Source organism: Euleptes europaea, chromosome 3 (assembly GCF_029931775.1).
Source record: "Euleptes europaea isolate rEulEur1 chromosome 3, rEulEur1.hap1, whole genome shotgun sequence".
In the NCBI taxonomy this organism is placed as follows: domain Eukaryota; kingdom Metazoa; phylum Chordata; class Lepidosauria; order Squamata; family Sphaerodactylidae; genus Euleptes; species Euleptes europaea.
In genome coordinates this window covers 18,046,399-18,062,388 of record NC_079314.1, presented here as the reverse complement: position 1 = coordinate 18,062,388, position 15,990 = coordinate 18,046,399, and the positions used below count along the sequence as shown (strand labels likewise).

Sequence of the window (15,990 nt, the reverse complement as noted above, 5' to 3'; positions counted from 1 at the left end):
TAATGGAGGTCAATCCCCATGGATTCCTTCCACTGCCCACCAACCTTCGGCTGTTCGGCAGGCAGAAGCAGGCCACCCAAAAGGGGGTAGCAATCTGTATCTCTGTGTGATGATGTCACTTCTGGCGTGATGCGGAAGTGGCGGCATTGCACCGGGGAGATGCCCTATCTCTCCCCCAAAACTCTATGGAAACCGTAGCATTTTGAAGCAAGTGCTAGAGCGTCCTGCAGTGTGATGCTGGCGCTTCCGCATCGCTCTGGAAGTGATGTCATCAGACACAGACGCAGATTGCCATCCCCTGAACCCACCTCCCAACATCTCCCACTGGTTGCCAGGTACCCCTAGGTTGGAGAAAGGGTGCAGAGGAGAAATCAGGTTCCCTCTAGGTCAGCAAAGGTAAAAGAGGCACACACAGGGATACTTTCATGAGTCTTTATTTTGCAAGGTTAGGGCTGGGAGGAATGCTGGGGTGTATTCTGCAGAGACGCTAAGCGTAATCCATCGTTTGTTCCAGCCAGTTGATGTAGTTGCAAACTTTGGTAAAGACGCTGGGCCACTCCACTAGGGAGCAATCTTCAAAGCCCCAGGAAGTGATTCCCTGTAGCTCGTTGTTGCAAATGAGCGGGGAGCCAGGATCGCCCTGCAGAGACATTGCAGGATTATTATAAGGTTAAAAGGTAAAAGCAGTCCCCTGTGCAAGCACCGAGTCATTACTGACCCATGGGTCGGACATCAGTTCACGACGTTTACTAGGCAGACTGTGTTTACGAGGTGGTTTGCCAGTGCCTTCCCCAGTCATGTACACTTTACCCCCAGCGAGCTGGGTACTCGCTATAAGGGATAACACTTAAACCATTCATTCCTTTCCAGGCCAAAGAAGCACTGGGGTGTTTGCATCCCTTTACGGCAGTGGTTCCCAACCTTTTTTTGACCAGGGACCACTAGGACTTTTTTGTTCGTTGCAGGGACCCCAAGGTTCAAAATAAAAATTCTGAGAATTTGAAAATAAACTTTAATCATAACTGTTAGTTAAACATTAAATTTAGAATAATATTTGAATATATATTTTTATAACAGAGAACTTTTAATTGAAAATATTAATTTATTATAGGTTTATAACTTTGTTTTGTGGACCTTAATTTAGTTGTCGTGGACTAGGGCTGTCGATTCGGTTCAGCCCGAACTGAAAATCAACCGAATTTTCCTCGATTCGGCGCTTTTCTGTTCGGACGGATCCGAACTCCAAAATGGGAGAAATCCGGGAGGCCGAACTCTTCATGTTCAGCGAGTTCGGCGAGTAAATTCAGTGAATTCGGTGGTTCGGCGGAGACGCATGCGCAGGAGCTGATCCCCCCTTTGGCAATCTGCTTTCTCCCGCGGCCAATGGTAGCCCAGCAGATTCTTCTCATGGCCAATCAGAGCATTGATTTGAAGTTTTGAACTGGCCAAGAGAAAGTTTAAAACGCCCGCCAATCCCTCCCTTCCCCACTGTCTTCCATTTTGGTGGCGAGAGATCCAGCCAGCAGAATTGGTGCGGTTGAGAGATTCACCCGAGTTCATCAGTTGGAACTGGTTTGAGGGTGTTTTGTGGTATTTGTGTTGTGCGGGTGGTTGCTTTGCTTGGGGTTCCACGGTCCGGCCTAGCCTCCCCCCCCCCAGGTTGGCTTGAGAAGGGCGAGCGGTCTCCATGCGGAGGTGCGAGGAGGACCCTCTCACCGCCGGTGTTCCCGCGTTCCCATCCCACCCCCCACCCCCCAGTGCTTGGGTGCCACTTGAGTTCATCCAGTGCTTTTGGCTTTTGGTTGTCTTGTGGTCTTTGAGTTGTGCGGGTGGTTGCTTTGCTTGGGGTTCCACGGTCCGGCCTAGCCTCCCCCCCCCAGGTTGGCTTGAGAAGGGTGAGCGGTCTCCGTGTGGAGGTGCGAGGAGGACCCTCTCGCCGCCGGGGCAATTGGGGGAGGGCTTCCGGGATCCATATCTCGCCTCCCTAGACCCCATCGTCACCAAAATTGGCGGTCCTTTCAATAAGGCTCACAAGAAGCAATGATGAAAGTTTTGAATGTCCAGCTCTAAACCCCCCCCCCCCGCAGCCGTGGGAGGCCAAGAGTGATTGTTTAAAATTTAAATGGCAATATTTGGCCGAATATTTTGCCGAACTTTAATTTCTCACCGAATTTAAAGGATCCGAATCGGGGGAGTTCGGACTTCGGCGTGTACCGAATCCGGACGGGCCGAATTCGGCCGAATCCAAACTATACCGAATTTTTTTATTTTCAACAGCCCTATCGTGGACCCCTGGTTGGGAACCAGTGCTTTACAGAGTCAGAGATGAAATTATCACTGCACTTTCGAGCTACTATACCAGGCCATTTAGTGGAAGTACCCTTTTTCTCCTATGCCTTGATTCCATAAGTGCTTCTCTTCAAACAAACATTGTGTGGGGGGGTTGTGGGGGTTTCCTCTGCTGGAGAGAAGCACAACCACAGTGAGTAGCAGAAAGTGATCACTAGGGGGCAGTGCTGTAGCTGCCTTCAACCTACCTTCTTAAAGGTTCTTGTTCTTGGACCAAATTGTATACCAAGAAGATATTGTTTGTGGGGGGAAAACTAAGCAGCTTTCATTTCAAAGTGACCAGCATGAGATCTTCAAGTATATTTCCTTTCTTTTAAAGCATTTTAACTGCGAGTCATGAGCCTCTTTGGGTGTTTGGAATTAAGATCATGAGAGATTGGTATTTTAAATTCACAAATCTAGAAAATGTTTACAGACTCATCTCATGTCAGTTTATGTACCCTTGAAACTACTGTGTTGCTTATTCAGATAATGCAATTTTATTCCCAGAGATTCTCTGTTTCTGCCTTTTAGATGTGCATTCAGTAAGCAGTTGAGACTCTCCAAACAGAGAACCGGTACATGGTCCACCTGATGCTTCACTTATGCAGTTCTACCTGCCTCCATGTTTGTAAGTGTACTCTAGGAAGTTAGACATGTGTTATTTTAACGCACCTACTCGCTTGCCTTATGTCTGTGCCTGAACCTTTTAATATTCTTTTTAATAAAGCCTAATGCTTTTAATGGGAGGGAAGGCAGCATGATATAGCCCAATTTCGTCAGATATCAGAAGCTGAGCAGGGTCGGCCCTGCTTAGTGTTTGGATGGGAGACCACCAAGAAATACCAGGGTTGCAGTGCACAGGGAGGCACTGGCAAACCACCTGTGTTAGACTCTTGCCATAAGGGGTCGCCATAGGTTGGCTGTGACTTGATGGCTCTTGACACACACACAATGCTTTTATCGGTGTGGTCTGCTGCATGTGTAACTCCAAACCCATCTTGATGAAGCTACCAGAAGGAGATTTATTCTAGGGTCCCAGGCTTGGGACAGGAGAATTAAATCACCCAGGTGGGCTGGAAAACCCGGTATCTTGACACACACTCTCAGCCTACCCTACCTCACAGGGTTGCTGTGAAGATACAATGGGGGTGAGGAGAATGATGTACACCACTTTGGGGGAGGAGGAGGGATGGTTTTTATAGACCGACTTTCTCTACCACTTTAGGGAGTGTCAGACCAGCTTACAATCTCCTTCCTTCCCCTCCCCACAACAGACACCCTGTGAGGTAGGTGGGGCTGAGAGAGCTCTAAGAGAGCTGTGACTAGCCCAAAGTCACCCAGCAGGCTTCATGTGGAGGAGTTGGGAAACCAACCCGGTTCACCAGATTAGAGTCTGTCGCTCATGCGGAGGAGTGGGGAATCAAACCCGGTTCTCCAGATCAGAGGCCACCACTCCAAACCACCATTCTTAACCACTACACCATGCTGGCTGGAGAAAAGCGGGTTATAAAACAAGTTAATGAATAAATAGGACAATATGCAATGTATGTTCTCTCTTTTCTTCTGGGAAGTGTTTGTGGGGGAGTCTGGCTTTACCTGGCAGGAATCCGCGCCACCCCTTTTCACAGTGGCACAGAGCATCTTTTTCGTCACGGCCCTGGGATAGGCCTCCAAGCATTCCGAGTCGCTCAAAGTGGTGATATTTCCACAGTGCAAGACATCTGGCAACAACACTGAGAAGGAAATGAGATGAATTATGAAGAGAGGGTGTTGTTGTTTTTTAAAGAGTGTTCAGGTTTTTAAACAATGCTGTAGCGCGGGGTGGGGTGGGGGGAAACAGGATTGTGAGGCTCAAAGGAAATAACAAGCCTTTTTGTCTAGGTTGACAATTTGGGCCAATTTGCAACAACTCGCCTCTTTTGTTTGAATCCCAGATGTGGCAGACAGTTGTGTCTATCCAGCACACAGCTGCACTGTGGTGGGAACCAAGTGCATGGTAATCCTATGTACATGACTAGGGCTGCCAAGTTTGACCCCAGATGTTCCCAGTTTCCTTCTTGCTTTCCCTACCTTTCCCCATAACAGGGGAGCCCCAGCCAGGCAGCACGCAGTAGCTGTGAGGAGCAGGACAGCGTCTTGGCAAGGCTAGCGGCCGGACGTTCTTGTTGATGAAGGCCGGGATGAGAAGTTTGACCAACATGATGTCGTTAGCCTTGCTGGTGCTGTCAAAAAAGGGGTGGCGGATGGCCTTTATCGCAATCCTCATTTGCTCCGTGAACTCGAAGTGCCACAGGCTGTGCTCACCGAGGCTCACGAAGAGGGGTCTGTGGTGGCAAGAACATAAAAGGTGATGATACGCACATTTTAGAACAGTGGCCTTTTATGCAAGGCTGTTTCACTCGCCGTCACCCCTCCGACGACTTCAGGTCTTTGTGTGGATTATGCATGCTGTCTCTGACCGTCAGGAGTCGCCTCGCTCTCCCCCTGCCTTTTCCCGCCTTTTGCCTGCGTTTTCAAATTTGAGCTAAAACAGGTCCCTCGAAATGTGGGCAAAACATGGGGAAAGGCAGGGGGAGAGCAAGGCAACCTCTGCAGCAACATGCATAATGCAAACAAAGACCTGAAGTCGTCGGAGGGGGTGATGGCAAGTGAAACAGCCATGCATAAAAGACTAGTGAAGTAGCTCCAGAAGCATCCTCCCCACATTCTGTTTCTCTGTATGTTTCCTCTCCAGGGTGAAGTCATGAAAGTTAAAAACAGAAGTCAGTGGTGCACAGCACAGACTGGCCAGTTCCTGTGATCAGAACTCCAAAAACTACAATTGTGTGGAATCGTTTTTTTTTTTAATGATTCCTTTTCTTAAATTAAGGTGACAAGCAAGCTGATAACCATATGAATTTCATGTGTCATTCTTACAAATTTAACAAAATGTGCGAAGTATGGGGGGAGATAAGGCTGAACCCCCCCCCCCATTTGATTTCTCCCATTTCAGTTGCACAACCAAGCCAAGACCGCAGCTTGGGGACTTAATGGGAGCTCAAATTTATCAAAGTAAAGGAACAATCCTACGTAGATCTACTCAGAAGTAAGCATTATTTTATTCAATGGGACTTACTCCCAGGAAAATTTGCTGAGGATCACAGTCTGTGTCTTCTTCATTTAAAAAAATATATTGGGGTCAACCAAAGTAACACAAAACAATGTTCAAGCTTTCAAGTTCTTAAGAATTCTTCAAGATGTTTTTCTATTTGTTTTGATACATGAATTTTTGTAATAGAAAGATGGTTGTAATGTTTTATTAAGTAAGCATCACATCTTCCCCAAACTCTGCCCTCCCAAGGTACCACCCACCAAATTTCCTGGTATTTGCTGAGGCACTGTTGGGAACCCTAGTTGGATCCAGCCAGCTTTTCCAGTGGAAAAATGGAAAAGGAACCCCTTTGGCCACCCTAAATGCCTATGTTTGGGATCATGGGACCTGCATGGACATGCGGGACTGGAGCTATACCCAAGAAGGAGAATGGGGGAGGTATGCATGAAAAAGCTGGCTTGATCCAACCCACTGATTGTTTTCTCACATATGTCGACCTGAAAAGATTAACAGTGCCATCCTAAGCAGGGTTAAATGTAACAGTAGTCCCCTGTGCAAGCACCGGGTCATAACTGACCTATGGGGTGACGTGACATCACAATGTTTACTAGGCAGACTATGTTTACTGGGTGGTTTGCCATTGCTTGCCTCAGTCATCTACACTTTACCCCCAGCAAGCTGGGTACTCGTTTTACCGATCTCGGAAGGATGGAAGGCTGAGTCATCCTTGAGCTGGCTACCTGAAACCAATTTCTGTTGGGATCAAACTCAGGTCGTGAGCAGAGAGCTTGGACTGTGTACTGCAGCTTACCACTCTGCGCCATGAGGTGACACCCTTCTAAATCCATTGAGGTCAATGAGTTCAGAAAATTGTAACTCTGCTTAAGATTGCACTGTAATTGACTCAGCCCCATATAATTTATCTGTTGCATTGGGCAATACCCCCGAAGTCCAGAAGTTGGTGGATCAGTATAGAGAAGGCTGCCTCCTGCAGCTATACCTACCGGCCAGTGTGGCATTGGGCAGCAGTGACCAACCACCGCTTATTTATCAGCGTCCCCGTGCAGAGGAATTTCGGACCATCAAAGAGGGCAGCTGTCCAAGGCTGGGAGTGCTCGACGCATTGGAAACCCCTGAGCAATGTCGGCCCAACCTGGGTGACCACTGTCAAGAGGAGGAGGAAACATGGATAAAACCTCACAAAAAAGCAATCTCGACGCGATTGTGCCTGCAGCTGCATTCAAGATCTTTTTTGTACTGTGTTTCGCTGATGGGCTTGTGTGCTCCTGAAGTGAAGTAGAGCAGAAGTCCGCATTCATAAAATACTACACAAGAAGCTTGATACGATTGTAGGGATAGTTATCATCATCAATTTACATCAAAGCTCCTGACTGCTCTCCAACCCATTATTGGCCCTATGGGCTGTGGGTTTATGGTCTGCGCCATTGTATCAATTATCTAATTAATGTAGAAGTAGGATAATTTTTATTGCACATTATATATGCTGTTTTATTGTATATGATTTTATTGTACAATATTGATGTTGTCAGCCACCCTGAGGCCAGCCTTGGCCAGGATTGAGGGTGGGGTACAAATCAAATTATTATTATTGTTGTTGTTGTTGTTGTTATCATCATCATCAATAATAATAAACGGTTGAACCCTTATTTAAATGAATTAGTAATCCTCTCTTGCTTGATGAAAAGTATATCAACTAGCATCAGAAACTTAGATACATTGAGAAATGTGGTACATCGAAGAACAGGAAAAAGTTGGAAACAAGGCAGAATAAATGCTGTTAATAGACATTCAAGTCTCAATGCTGCAATTGCATTGTAGCCTCAATTGGGGAAGAAACAAGCTGGGAAAATCCTGAAGCAATTAGAGGTCTTTAAAAACTATAGAAAAACAGTCCTTCGAGGATGGAGGAGGGCCCATTGAATTTTATAATGCATAGGAAAGAGTCAACATCTCTAAATACTAAATGCATGATAATTTAGCAGGGAGGGATCCTGTTGTTGATTTTGGGCTGCTAATAGGAAAGGACAAATTCTTTTGGGAGGGTGCAGAACAGGAAAAAAAATGTATTAGAGACATCAGCTATACTGATGCTGCTTTAGACTGTTTCTGTCCCCTAATTCTCACTCCCAGTTGATAAGCAATTCCTACATTCTCTCTCTAATTTTCAGACACTGTACTCTTCAACTACCCACCCAGAGGAACCTAATCCTACAATCCACTCTCTGGTTTTAATATATGCAAGTGCTTACCTGCAGAGATCAGAAGCAGAGCAGTTGCCAGGATTTCCATACTCATTAAGGGAGGAACCAGCAACAGCAAGACTTGGAATCACCTGGCTCCAGAATTATAGCTGAATCCAATACAGTTGGGCACCTGAACAGCCTCCAAAAATCTCAGAGTGGAAAGTCAAGCTGTGTCCACACCAACATTCCCCCCCCCCACAATATTACTTAACGTTTGTATAGCATGTTCTGTGTTCAAAGTATTCTGCATATATTACAACCATAATCCTTACAGCAACCCTAATGGGGAACAGGTGGAGGACTGAGGCTGAGAGAGGAGACTTTCCTCAGACCACTCAGGGAGTTTATGGCTGAGAAGACAGTCGAACCAGGCCCTTGAATCAGTGCTGATTCCCCTCACGAGGTACACAATACCAGCTCTACAGACCAACACTATGCACATAAACTGTCACACATGCATTCATTCCTCATGTTTTTATCCTGTCCTTCCTTCCAAAAAGTCTGGGTGGCATTCACGGAGAGGGTTACTCATAGACACATAAAAACATAGAGTTGGAAGGGTCCTCAAGGGTCATCTGGTGCACAGCACAGGCCTTTTATGCTGGCTGTTTTTCTCATGGTCACCCCTCCGCTGACTTCGGGTCTTTGTTTGGATTGTGCATGCCGTTTCTGACCATCAGAGGTCGCCTTGCTCTCCCCCTGCATTTCCCTGCATTTTGCCCCCATTTTAAGGGACCTGTTTTATCTCAAGTTTGAAAATGCGGGCAAAACACGGGGAAACGCAGGGGGAGAGCGAGGCAACCTCTGAGGGTCAGAATGGCATGCATAAGCAACACAAAGGCCTGAAGTCTTCGAGGGGGTGACGGAGAGTGAAACAGCCATGCATAAAAGACCACAGAAAATTAACAACTACCTTCCCCCCTTTCCCCAGTGACACCCACCCTATCCCCTAAAGAAGGCAAAAAGTCTCCAGGATCCCTGAGCCAATTTGGCCTGAAGGAAAATTCCTTCCTGATCCCAAAGTGGCAGTCAGCATTATCCAGGGCATGTAAGAAAGGGCCACGAGAGCCAAGCCCTGACTCATCCCTTTCTGCCCTCCCTCTCATGATCTGCCTAAGTTCACAGAATAAGCATATTCCATTTTTCCTTCACAGCAACTTTGCAGGATGGGTTGGTTGAAGAAAAGAAATTACCCAAGTTTTCACAGTCCAAGCCTCACACTCTAACCACTTTGCCACACTGGGTCAGTGTTAATGGATACCTCTATCTATCTTCACTCCATGGTATGCATGCACAAATATTGTCTGTCTGCTCCAACATGTCCACCACCCCCATTACCCCGTAACACTAACCCAAGAGTGACATAGATGTAGCAGTCACCTGGAGTCTTGACACTGGACTTTGTTTAGCAGAAGACCTTGCCAGTCACGGATGGAATCCACACAGTTCAAAGGATGGAGCCAGGAGAGAGATTCTGTCGTGCGAAACACTTGCAAAGGGTCAAGAGAGAGAACCATTCAGAAGAACATCTCGCCTTCCTCACTAGCTGGAATTGGCTTTAGGATGAGTGAGCAGAGCCCGCCCACTTCACATGATGCCCATCACACCGTTCCAATGCCAGCCTATCTCTCTTTCAACAACCACACACTACTGAGATTTTAACTAGCTGCCAGTTGCCAAGCTGAAGAACCCAAAAGCATCTCGTACCTCTAGGACACCACCTCCTCTTCCATCGTTAAAGCCTTAAAGCCTCGTTTCGGTCATGGCATGCACCTCTTTGGTGACTCATTTTTATTTGGGTGTCACGGCTCGCTTGGCCCAACTCACAAAACTGGGATTAAGCCACTAATCTCCTGCCAATGACAGTGGCAGAGGCAGCTCCCAATGTGCTGCCCATCCCTCCCATAAATCAATAGTTTCAAGGACATTAAGAAAACCAGAGATGGAGAGGTGGCATTCTGCCCAAAGCTTGGCATTGTTCTTAACCAAGTTCTGCACTAGGGCTGTGCAAAAGATAAAATTTCAGGTAAATTTCAGGAATGGAATGGAGAAGGGGAAGAAGAGACGGGGAACTCACCTGGGAGCTGTTCCGTGGGTTGGCAGGTCACAAGGAAGTGAACATTTGCAACTTGGAGGCACCGCTTTGGTAGGCAAGGAACACCCACACTTGAAGAAACTGTTGCATCTCTCCACGCTTCCCAGCAGTTTGTGCATTATGGATGAATGTTTCTTGCCACCATAGGAGGATTTCAGCACTTTGATTTACTTGTATTGGCAATGCTTTTGGTCAGTAGCTAGTGTTGCATTGACATGTCAAGGACACAAAGTTTCATTCAGCTAGAACAAGCAAATCATGGCTGGTTTGTTAGAAACCCACGATTCTTTGTTACGAGAAGGATCCTTGGATGTCCTCGGGTCCAATCACCATCTACCCTTTCCTCATGTGCAAATTGGGATTGATTCTTCTATCCAGCCACAACTGAATCTTGATTTGGGCCTTTTATGCATGACTGTTTCCCTCGCAGTAACCCCTCCGACGACTTCGAGTCTTTGTTTGGATTATGCATGCTGTTTCTGACCATCAGGGGTCACCTCACTCTCCCCCTGCGTTTCCCCACGTTTTGCCTGCATTTTCAATTTGTGATAAAACAGGTCCCTGAAAACCTGGACAAAACACGTGGAAATGCAGGGGGAGAGCAAGGTGACCTCTGACTGTAGGAAATGGCATGCCTAATCACAACAAAGACCCGACGTCATCGGAGGGGTGACGGTGAGGGAAACAGCTATGCATAATAGGCCTTGGAATACTGGTTTGTAGGGCTAGAAACAAAGCATGGTTTGTCATTTCACCTGACTTGAGCATCACAACTAACTGTGATTTCTTGGGAATCCTGAACTTTTCAGTATCCAAGCAAGGTTCAAGTGGAGGCGGGGAGGGGAGGGAGCATGTATGCTCAAGGAATTCAGAAACTCATTCTTGTAACAAAGAAATCATGGTTTGCTCATCACGTCTGAGTAGAGCCAGAGTGTAACTCATGTACATTTTTTAGTTGGATCTTCCACAAAGTCATAGTTTCTGGTTTGTTAAGTGCATTAGATGATTTTTGCTGCTTCCACAACACAACAGGAACCATGACTCACTCACTTTGGGTAAAATAACCTGGGAAACCAACCATTTCGGAAATTTGTCATAGGAAAAAATACATCTGTACTGGGAAGGATGAGTGTGCCTCCATGTTGCACCTGCTGCATGTGCGTCTTCCAAAAATTATTCAAACTGCCAGACAGGCTTCAAATCTCTGTCCCATTCCACTAGGTGGACAGTGACGGCTCCCAAAATGTGCACAAGCCTAGCGAAAGACAGAAGAAGAAGAAGAAGAAGAAGAAGAAGAAGAAGAAGAAGAAGAAGAAGAAGAGGAAGAGGAAGAGGAAGAGGAAGAGGAAGAGGAAGAGGAGCAGGAGCAGGAGCAGGAGGAGTTGGTTTTTATATGCTGACTTTCTCTACCACTTAAAGAAGAATCAAACCAACTTACAACCATCTTCCCTTCCCATCCCCACAACAGACACCCTGTGCAGTAGGTGGGACTGAGAGAGCTGTGACTGGACCAAGGTCACCCAGCTGGCTTCATGTATGTAGGAGTGGGAAACAAACCAGTTCACCAGAATAGCCGCTGCCGATCATGTGGAGGAGTGGGGAATCAAACCCGGTTCTCCAGATCATAGTCCATCGCTCCAAACCACTGCTCTTAACCACCAAAACCCGCTGGCTCCAATTTGAGCGAATTTGAATCTGCACTAAGTGAAGAAAAGTGGGGTAAAAGTATCCAAACAAACAAACAAATAAATAAAGGGCATTCCATTCCAAGAGAGGGAAGGCAGCATGGTATAGCCTGATCTCGTCAGATCTCAGAAGCTAAGCAGGGTCAGTCCTGGTTAGTATTTGGATGGTAGACCACCAAGGAAGTCCAGGGTTGCTGTGCAGAGGAAGGCACTGGCAAACCACCTCTGTTAGCCTCTTGCCTTGAAAACCCTATAAGGGGTTGCCATAAGTCAGCTGCGACTTGACAGCATATTACACACACACACACACACACACACACACACATTCCACTCCAAAGCTGAACAGGAAATCCCAGCTTCCCATTAGCCTTCTGTACATTTCCACCATGTCTTAAGTTCGGGTCTCTGAACCTGGCAACTCGCTGTCCCAATTTTCTCATTATTGCTTTCTGCTGACAATTTGTTTGAACCTTCAGAATGTGGGTTTTCTAGTATCATCATTCTTCAAAATTCATCTCCCTCCCATAGGGTCTCTGTAAGTTAAAGGTTGGGAGCAGATGGGTGGAGTTGGCGAATGAACTCCAGCTTATCTACTTTTTGGGAGCTTCTCCATCTAGAATTTCCAGCCTCCGGGTGGGGCCAGGAGTTCTCCCAGATTTATAACCCATCTCCACAGAGTTCATTTCCCCTGGAGGAAATGGCAACTTCAGAAAATGGACTCTCTCCATCTCCCCGCAGTCAGGACATTCTCTTTTATTTGCTTCACTTTTCTATTTATAATCAACATTCAATCAACAAAGCTCTTCAACAAACTGTGGTTTGTGCATTCAGACAACACAATAAGCTGCAATTAGTACAAATTAGGGTTAACAAACCAGCCACGGGCTCTACTTTGAAATCTTGGTTGGATGCCAACCAACCATCCTTGGCATTTGGGCTTCCCAACTAAGTAGGAGTTGATCACATCATGGTTTATCATGTCATCTGGAGACATCGCTTGTTAATATCTATAGCAGGGTTCCCCAATGTAGTGCTTGTGGGTGCCAAGGCGCCTGCCAATACTTCCCTTGATACTCACCAAGCTTTTCAGAAAGTGAGTGGAGCATTGTAAGGCAAGGCTTGTTACTGACTCCATTCATTCAAATGAAAGGGTTTCCCAAGGCTGCAAATTGGGAGGAAGAGGAAGAGGAAGAGGAAGAGTTGGTTTTTATATGCCGACTTTCTCTACCACTGAAGGAAGAATCAAACCAGCTTACAATCACCTTCCCTTCCCCTCTTCACAACAGACACCATGTGAGGCAGGTGGGGCTGAGAGAGGAGGACCACCCAAAGGTCACCCAGCTGGCTTCGTGTATAGGAGTGGGGTAACCAACCTGGTTCACCAGATTAGCATCCACTGCTAATGTGGAGGAGTGGGGAATCAGAGTCCACCGCTCCAATCTACAACTCTTAACCACTACACCATGCTGGGAAGTATTGCATTTGGCTCCCTCTCGTGTGGCAGACGTTTTAGGATTTGGCTTTGACTACAGGAGCAGCCATTTCGGGGTGGCGATCTCTGCTCCTTTTCAACATTCCATTGGTGCTCACAGGCTTTAAAAAGTTGGGGACCCCTGATCTATAGATTAAGTTGCTGTTAAAGGCATGAATGTAATGGCCGATGAAAACGTTGGCAACTCAAAAGAGAGAGAGAAGCGAAATAAAGAAACCTAGCATCTTTCCCCTGGGTCTTTCTCTCACAGTCCTAGTGTTACCATGCAGCATGGTATAGGAATCCATCCTAAGCAGGTCTACCGAGAGCATAAATGCCTCTTAGTTCAATAGCTGACAGGAGAGCTAGTGTAGTGTAGGGGCTAGAGCAGTGGTTCTCAACCTTTTTTTGCTCAATTCCCCCATTTCACCATTGTTCAGAATATAATTCCCCCCTTCCCAAAATAGTCTATCTCAAAAGGTGCACTCCAAATAATATGCACTTTGTTGAATAGTGGTCCCAATTCCACACACACCCGGACCCCTAAAATTCCTCCCAGGGGGAATTCCCCCCCCCTTGTTGAGAACTCCTGGGCTAGAGTGTCAGACTAAGATCTGGGAGACCCAGGTTCAAAACCCCACTCTGCCATGGAAGATCACTGGGTGACCTTCGACCAGTCACTATCTCTCAGGATTATTATCGTGAGGATAAAATGGAGTGGGGGGGGGGGGAGTGATGCTGTAAGCCACTTTGGGTCCCTATTGGGGAGAAAAGCATGGAATGAATTAATTAATCAATCAATTAATGAATGAATTAATGAATTTATGAATGAATAAAGGGACTTACTCCCAGGTAAGTGTGCATAGAATTGCAGCCATAATCATGGGCGTCTGGATTTGCCCTAGAAATACTTTTGAGTGACAAAGGGTCACATTCCACAGAGTTGGGACATTGTTGCACACATAATTACACTGTCATATAATAGTAAACGTCACACCCTTTGCTTTCTGGCTAGGAGGGGAGCCGTTGGTCAACTACAATCGCGGGTGAGCTCACACATCTGAGTTGTAATTCAGGGTGTTCCTACCTGGAACAACCTTGCAGGGGGTTATTAATGAATGTTTAATGGTTTACTGTGTTGGGGAAAAAAGAAAAATTACATTATCATGGGCCTCGCCACAACTAATTACTGGTGTCACTGGCTCTATGGCTCACTCAAGACATGGTCCCTGAGCAGGAACTGGGGTGTGAAGGAGAAAAAGCCACCTATCACATTTCTATCCCACCTTTCCTCAAAGGAACTCAAAGTGGCATACATTTATTTATACCCTGCCTTTTTCCTCAACGAGGACCCAAAGTGGCTGACGTCATTCTCCTCTCCTTTATTTTTCCCTTCACGACAACTGTGAGGTGGGTTAGGCAGAGAGTGTGTGGCTGGCCCAAGGTGTGTGACAGGCCCAGCACACTTTCGTGGATTCTACTTAGTGGGGATTTGAACCTGGGTCTCCCAGATCTTAGTCCCACCCCCCACTGGGCAATTGGCAAGCCTGCCTGGAGGTCAGTTGCAATCCCAGGAGATCTCCAGCCACCACCTGGAGGTTTAAAAAAAAGAAGTACCGAAACTAACAAGTCAAGCTGTGCAAATAAATACTAACCGGCTCTTGCGATATATGCAAATTAGTGATGTTATTATTTACATGTGCAAAAACATACAAGGTTACAACAAGCAGTACAATGATACCACTCAAGCAGCCTGCTAGGCGCAGAGAGGAACGAGACAAACAAAGCTGAGAAAATTTATTGCTTTATGAAGATAAGTATACTGTGAGGCTTTTGGCTGAAGAAGCTGTTTTTAACAGCGAAAGCGTTGGTTTCATCCGGAGGACGCTCCCAGCTCCGTCTTGCTTCAGCTTCAATTACGCTTCGAAATTTTCATCTGAAGAAAGAAAAAGACTCTATAAAACAATACGTTTTTGTACTTACCTTGTAAAGTTGTTGTCAACTGAGATTGACTTCCTTTGAGTAGCAACCAGCTACTATAAGTACACCATTGTATTGCTTGTTGTAACCTTGTATGTTTTTGCACATGTAAATAATAACATCACTAATTTGCATATATCGCAAGAGCCGGTTACTATTTGTTTGCACCACCTGGAGGTTGGCAACCCTTCCCCTCACACAGGAGTGCTCTGAGTCTTCACCCTGGAACACTAATTTTCTACGTGGAGAGAAATTTAATTTTTTAATGTAAGGGCCTTCAGTCTTTTGTTTCCTCCACTGGGGTCTTAAGTGGCATGGGCCAAGCACAGGCTTTCCAACACTTTGACAGCATGACCTGTAATTTGACACGTGACCTGTAATTGTCAAGCGACTAGCTTTCCGAGTAGTCTCTGGTCAGTTCCGAAACATTGGTTCAGGCTGAGGCCTAGCAGAAATCTTGGACGTTTCTGTCTCTGAGAACTCGAGGTCAAGCGGACTGTAGCTTCAACGAGCAAGACAAGGAAAGACGGGAGGCTGACGCAGGTGCCAGCCAGAGCACTAGGCCTGGCAGCTTCAAGGCTAGGGTTGCCAGGTCCCTCTTCGTCACTGGTGAAATGCCTAGGAGGGGGTTAAAGGAACAGTTCTTTATTTAGCTAAACAGAGACCCCGGGGTGAAATAACCCACCAATAAGATGCGGAGTTACTCACCAGAGAAACAAAGGAAAGTCAGTATCATTTATGCATTCGCATGGGGCAGGCCCATGGCTGCTGACAAGCAGATTGATACACAAAAGCACCAATGCACATTGAGTGTCCACCCCACTCCAACCAGCACAACCTATAGACATTGGCTGAAGGCGTAACTTAGTGAGTGCCTGATCTTGTGAGCTTGGTAAGCAGAAACCACATTCCTGAAGATGAACGTAACCCAGAGCTCTCTGCGAGGCGGTACCAGACACAGAGACCATGATTTGTTGGTTCATGGCTCCTGGATGCCAACTTCCCAAAGCTTCCATGTGTGTGCGTATGAATACATAGTGTTCTAAACCAGCCCTTATATCTGGGCATTACAC

At 46.4% G+C, this 15,990-nt stretch overlaps 1 protein-coding gene across 1 annotated transcript; it reads right to left on the bottom strand.

The window, feature by feature from the left end:
• Positions 1-487: 487 nt before the first annotated feature.
• LOC130475174 (kallikrein-11-like) lies at positions 488-7,732 on the bottom strand. The gene is made up of 5 exons (XM_056846912.1): positions 7,693-7,732; positions 6,427-6,586; positions 4,402-4,655; positions 3,928-4,064; positions 488-640 (listed from the first exon to the last, which is right to left on the bottom strand). The coding sequence occupies exons 1-5, from the start codon at positions 7,730-7,732 to the stop codon at positions 488-490; spliced, it is 744 nt and encodes a 247-aa protein (XP_056702890.1).
• Positions 7,733-15,990: the final 8,258 nt, after the last annotated feature.

Bases quoted from the DNA above. Each gene is read 5' to 3' on its own strand.
- LOC130475174 (XM_056846912.1), bottom strand. From the start codon at position 7,732: ATGGAAATCCTGGCAACTGCTCTGCTTCTGATCTCTGCAG. The intron at 6,587-7,692 runs GTAAGCACTTGC...TCCTCTTGACAG, and splicing joins TCTGCTTCTGATCTCTGCAG to TGGTCACCCAGGTTGGGCCG. The intron at 4,065-4,401 runs GTAGGGAAAGCA...TTTCCTTCTCAG, and splicing joins CTCCCCTGTTATGGGGAAAG to TGTTGTTGCCAGATGTCTTG.